Source organism: Amblyomma maculatum, chromosome 11 (assembly GCF_055883805.1).
Source record: "Amblyomma maculatum isolate TAMU_Amacu chromosome 11, ASM5588380v1, whole genome shotgun sequence".
Classification (NCBI taxonomy): domain Eukaryota; kingdom Metazoa; phylum Arthropoda; class Arachnida; order Ixodida; family Ixodidae; genus Amblyomma; species Amblyomma maculatum.
Genome location: NC_139354.1, coordinates 32,256,984 through 32,262,983, shown reverse-complemented (window position 1 = coordinate 32,262,983; position 6,000 = coordinate 32,256,984). Strand labels below are relative to the sequence as shown.

Sequence of the window (6,000 nt, the reverse complement as noted above, 5' to 3'; positions counted from 1 at the left end):
AGTGCTTGCCCTCATGTACCCAGGCCAGTACAACCCAAACTGCAATAAATGCGGCGAAAGAGCGACATACGACCACATTCTCTGGAACTGCTCAAATGATGCAGCTCCCTTCTGCCGAGTGGTGGGAAGCCGTGCTGGTTCCTAGCTCTATGTGCTGGTCAGCTCGGACCTGAAGCTACGGGCCATCGAGCGGGCTACGAGGTCGCTGCCAGCCATGCACTAGCAACCATCTATTAATACGTCTCTCCTTGGACCTGCCTGAGCGACCAAATAAAAGTTTTGCAATCCAATCCAATGGTGATGCCGCAATCGGCGAAACCACGGTGAGCGAAACTCTGGCTGCACTGCTGGTGTCCGATGAGCGAGTGGCGCGGAGTTGGGCTGAGCCAAAGAGGTTATATATAACCTCCTTGGCCGGACTCTAGCGGAGCCTAAAGGGTTTTTAGCGGAGCCGAACCAGACACGCCCTCTGCAGGCCGTGGCGCGCTAGCTTATTGGCTGATCAACATGGAGAAATAAAACAACCTTTACTTAAATTTTACTTTCGCGTTGGTTACTTAGGTTTAACAGGGTTAGATATCTGCCTAATTATTTTAAGACTGCAGTTTAGCTTTTACGCCATCCCAATTCCGCGACCTGTTTCCGAAATTGTTCCGCACAACTGTGAGCACAAGCCGCACACTGGGCTTGCGGAAAATCCGTCGGCGTAACCTAGATTGTGGGGGAGGTTTAAACTTTTTTTTTTTTTTTTTAGATTTGAGAGACGCCATAGTAGAGGGCTCCGGAAATTTTGACCACCTGGGGCTTTTTAACGTGCGAACGAGCACCTTGCTTTTCGCCTCCACCAGAAGCCGCCGCTGCATCCTTGGGCACAGCAGTCGAGCGCCTTAATCATTGTACCACCATGGCAGGGCCTTGGTAACCCTTAATTTTAAAACCTAGCAAGATGAGAAGCTTATGTTTACATTGTAAAACAAATGTTTTCATTCCTGTTCTTGGAATCTCTGCAGGATATATAGAGCTGTTTTTATTTCAAGCATTTTGTGAGCAGTATAAGGGAGACAAGGCTCTAATCACACAGAGAATCTGCCTTTTGCCCTATTATACAAGATGAAATGGTACGTGTTTGAAAGTATGCGATCGAAAAAGAATACTGAAAAATAAGTTTTATCATGAAAAGTGTGGGGCAACTAACGAGTACACAGTGGACGCTGTTCATGTTTATGGAAGAAACCATGAACTCCTGCAATGAGCCTCTTCACAAAGCTTCACAAAGCCAGCACAAATAGCAGCAAAAATGTTCTGTGAAACTCTTGTTTGGTTTGGTTGATTTGGTTTATTGGTTTGACTCTGGCTATGAGCGACCCTGGCTATGAGGGGCCCCGTAGTAAAGGGCTGCAGATCATTTTTGACCATCTTGGGTTCTTTAGCGTGCACTGGCATCTCGCAGTACACGGGCCCCTTGTGTTCTGCCTCCTTCGAAACGAGGCTGCCATGGACAAGGGTCTCCCAGCTTAGTAGTCGAGCGCCTATGCCTCCTAGTCACGTAACCACCATGGTGATGTGGTGGTGCGAAATTCTTGTGGCCTTCTTTTGTGGCGATGCGCAGAACAATGATGCCTGCAAAAGCTCCGCCTTATCACTTGAACTGGTTCACCAACTTGTGTACTTTGCAGTCAGTCCTAAGCTGGACAAAATTCACGAGGACGCTCCTCTCCAGACTCGCCTGCAAAATGTAAAGGATACCCGGCATGTAGAGCGCGCTAGAGAATGCACATTTAATGAGGGCGCTCTCCATTCTTTCGCCCCATCAGAACTGTGCAGTCCCACCTGTGTAAAAGGCTGCTTTTATTCCTGATGAAAGCTTAACAGCAAGCTGGTAGTGGTTAGTACCTGTCCTCTGTTTGTTTATATATTAATTTCGAATCAACTTAATTTTTTTCCCTTTGGACATTGAATGTTATTTATACCTGGGTGTGATTTTGCACCGCAAGGCCTAAAAACTGATGTGAAAGCACAATATTCAAAACCAAGCACCTTAAGGGCAAAAAAGAAGAGTGAAAAAACAATATTCAGCATACCAACATATACTACACGTGGCACTGAACACAGAGTACAATTGGCACAAACTAAGTTGGCACACAAGCTTAAACCTAGCAGTGGTATACAGCTAGGCTAAAATCTGCCTTGGAATTGTGCAGAAAACCATGCTGGACATTGTACTCAACGAATAAGACAAACAAAGGAACAACATATAAAGTTTACATGTACGTGCTTCATTTGTTTTTCTTTCATGTGTCTGTCTTGTAGTAGACAGTCTAGCATGGATTTCTGCACCGTGGACAACCAACAAGTCCCACATCATTAATAGTCTGTGCTTTCAAAATGTCACATATGCTAAGGGATTATTTGAGAGATGTGGATGTATCAAGGTTCCAGAAAAGAATTAATATAATTTACGTCTTGTAGCCGCGTTCTCGTTTTTACATTTTTTTTTTTTTGTCAGCTTAGAGGCTTTATTTTTTCCAGGCCTCCAGCTTTCAGGTGTTTGCTTAGAATTGAGGTCGGCCTAAATTCGAGTAAATGCGGTATGTACCAGCTAGTGATGGTCATCTACATAACCCTATATGTGTAATTACCATACAAGTTTTCTTCTTTAACATTAAACGAGAAATGCCTTCAGGCTCCCCACTGCAGAAACTCATCTATCTTTATAACCTCTGGAAAATGCATGCAGGAAACTTGAAGCTGGGCATGAAGCCAGACACGAAGGTGAATTTAAGTGCGAACGCAAAAACAAACCTCTCTGAAATATTTAAAAATTTTCTATCCAGGTAGTATCCAGCAAATAAATAACACACCGTATTGGAACTGAAAACAGCGCCAGAACAAAACACACTTCCGTTTCATGATGCTTAAGACTACTTGGCTACCGCTGGAACTTGTTACTCTACCTGTTCTAACCTCCTGCTCTCTAAATCATCGCAATCCTTAAATTGCTATTGCTAAAGCTATTGTGCGCCAAACGGGCAAAGCAGCAAGGGACCGGAAAAACACTGCCTGGCATGAGAAAAAAAAAAAAAAGCTGCTGAACACGGTGGCCCAAAGAGTACCACAAGCAGTGAGAGAAGCCAAGTGCAGCTGAAAAAAGGGGGTCTAGCCAATACCCAAGCCAGCTTGAGTCATCTGTGAGCCGTGCTAGAATGTGAAATTCGCTCCTGAAATGTACTTCATGCTTACACAAAGCTCTCAATGATGCAATAGACGCAATCTTCTGCTCTTCCTGGAATCTATAGGAACCTACAGAAACAATACTAATAAAAAATTCCTGCACGCTCTGCCTTTTAATAGGGTGAAGACACGCGGCAGCTGTTTTTCACCCCGTCCCTGTCTCGAGTTTATGTTTACTCTCAAGTGGAAAACATAAGCATAGAATGCACGCTCCTTGCTCTCTCTCCTGCCAATGTAGTCCTCGGTGTTGAGACCCACAATAGTTGACGAGCATTGGGTGAAAGAGCCACTGAGCCAGGTACAAAATGCTACATACTTGAGGCAAAACACAGTGTGAAAAAAAAGCAAGCATGAAGGAAACGACCAAGGAGTACGAGAGAGATTAGAACCGCCAGCTTATTTACCATGGCAACACACTACCCTTTAAACATGCGACCCCAGTTGCACGTATAATTCACTATACGCAGTACATATGTGCGCAAGTTGCTAGGCACAAACAGCTGTTAATTGCTGAATTGTGAATAAATTCATGCATGCGCTAGCAATGCATAAATGAGTGCATGGTACATCAGCATTTTTCTCTGGCAGTACCCTTCATCTGCAGCTTATTCTAGAGCTGTCTGGCTTGGTATTATCACCTCCCCCCCCCACACACACACACAGCTGGACACGACACGACACAACACGACACAAAATGCACAACACAACACACACACAAAGACAGCCTCACCAGTTGGTCGTCCCGACAAACATCTTTGAGGTTTTCCGGTGCCACCACCAGCAGGTTACAGAGGGCGTGCAGGACGTCAAACATCTTGTCCAGGGCGGGTATCTTGAACTGCCGGGCACACTTGCGGTACTCGTTGTGGTCACAGATGAGAATCATGCCGCCTGCGCACGGAAAAACCACAGACTTGAACCAATAACAGCTGCTGCTGTACTCGGGAGCGAGTGTGGGATGAAAGAAATTTCACATTACACTGATGATGTCATTTTCTTTCGTTTTGGCCTTGAGCAGAGTTTGTGCCATGGTCTCGCAACTTACTGGCCAAAAAGTACACAGTGACAAAAATCGATGGTTGGACTTGGACCCCTCAAAACTAAAGCCTGAACATCACAGGTGCAACTGTCACAGACAGGTAGGCAGCAAAAGCAGATTAGTGAGGATAAATTGGTTGGACGAATTGGTTAAGATTTGTGGTGGACAACAGTGCATGCAGTAAACATGGACACAAGGAAAGAATGAGACAGGACCGGTGCTGAAAAAAATTACAGCTGATTTAGCTTAACTGGCCAAATGCGAAATGTGTGTGCTCTAGCAAGTCCCAATTCAATTAGCTTTAGGCTCAAGGCTAGGGTTTTAAGATCAGGCTTCAGAGAAAGATCAGCAAAAACAGGTGATTGGGGACCTCAACTGTAGTGAACTACATGTATAAGATTTGCAACTTAAGAGGGCAATGCAACAGCGAGTTAAATGCACCGAGTGGCTCGCTGAGGCAAAAACATAATGCTCCCATGGAGTGGACAGCGAAACTGAGCAGTTCATGCCCTCGGGGGTTCAGGCCACCGTGGATTCTTGGTATATATGGAAATCACTATTCGAAAAGCTGCCTACAAGTTAGAACATAAGTTACAAAGGAATCCAGATAAAGTTGAACCTTCTGGTGGACGCTTACCGACGGTGCTGTACTGAAAGGTTTGGATGTGCTCATATATGGTCCTGTGGAACCTCACACCCAACTCCAAGAGCACAGCGTCCACGTTGGTACCGTCCAACGAGTCCCTGACCTTCTCGATGCACCTGGTGACGTATTTGACAACTTTCTGCGCCACCTGTCAGGCAAAAAAATGTCACCAGATGCAAGCGGGTGAGAAGTGGTTCATTGCCAAGAAAAACACTTTTGTGCAGAACCTCAAAGTATTCACTCACAAAACATTTCAGTCTCAATCTGCTGCGAAAAATATGGGCTTTCACCGCAAGCTGAAGAAGCAAGTGGGCATTCTTCATTAGCTGCACTGCCATCCCTATGAGTGGGAGCCTGCTTGCCTTGGTTAACCGCTTTTTCCACTGCTCTGATTGAAGTTATCAGTGCCAAGTAAGCTTTGGTTCATGGAGTTTTAACGCCCCAAAGCGACTGAGGCTATGAAAGATGCCGCAGTGGAGGGCTCCGGAAATTTAGACTAACCTGGGGTTCTTTAATGTGCACTGACATTGCACAGCACACGGGAGTCTTGCTTTTCGTCTCCATCGAAAAGCGGCGGTGGCGGCTAGGATTTTATCCCGCATCCTTAGGCATATAAGTTGAGCGCCCTAACCACTACACCACAGCGGCGGGGCAAAAGTTTTTGATAACTCACGGTTAACATTCACTGGTTAAAAAACTCAAGCAAGCTCCTTTGGTGAACAAAATGTTTCTTTTACTCCAACCCTCTTCCCTAATATTTTTTTTATTTATTTATTATTTTTTTTTTTTTCAAGTTATGGGATACAGCATAAGAGTTTGCACTGTACGCCATATTGTGCTGTTCCCACCTGTGAAAATATCACAAATGTGTACCCATAGAATTTCTTTTCTTAATCTCATTTAAGGTGAGAAATGAGGTCTTGCGTAGAAAAGTTATAAAGCGGTTCTCAGACTAATTATTTAAGAGGGCGCTGGTTATCACAGAACTGGTGGAGAGAATGGTCAGACAATTGCTTGGGAAACTCAAAAAGCTATCTGGCCCCTCCTGTAGCAGCTAAGGTGGCAAGTGTTTCCGAGAATTCCC

General features: G+C 45.0%; 1 protein-coding gene across 1 annotated transcript in view; it reads right to left on the bottom strand.

The window, feature by feature from the left end:
* Positions 1–1,313: 1,313 nt before the first annotated feature.
* Sec10 (Exocyst complex component Sec10) overlaps positions 1,314–6,000 on the bottom strand; it is a 28,603-nt gene continuing 23,916 nt past the window's right edge. The window contains exons 14-16 of the mRNA XM_084583722.1: positions 4,908–5,064; positions 3,962–4,122; positions 1,314–1,726 (exon numbers count right to left, since the gene is read on the bottom strand). Coding sequence (XP_084439848.1) covers positions 1,640–1,726; positions 3,962–4,122; positions 4,908–5,064 — 405 coding nt within the window. The 3' untranslated portion in view covers positions 1,314–1,639. The remainder of the gene's footprint in view (positions 1,727–3,961; positions 4,123–4,907; positions 5,065–6,000) is intronic.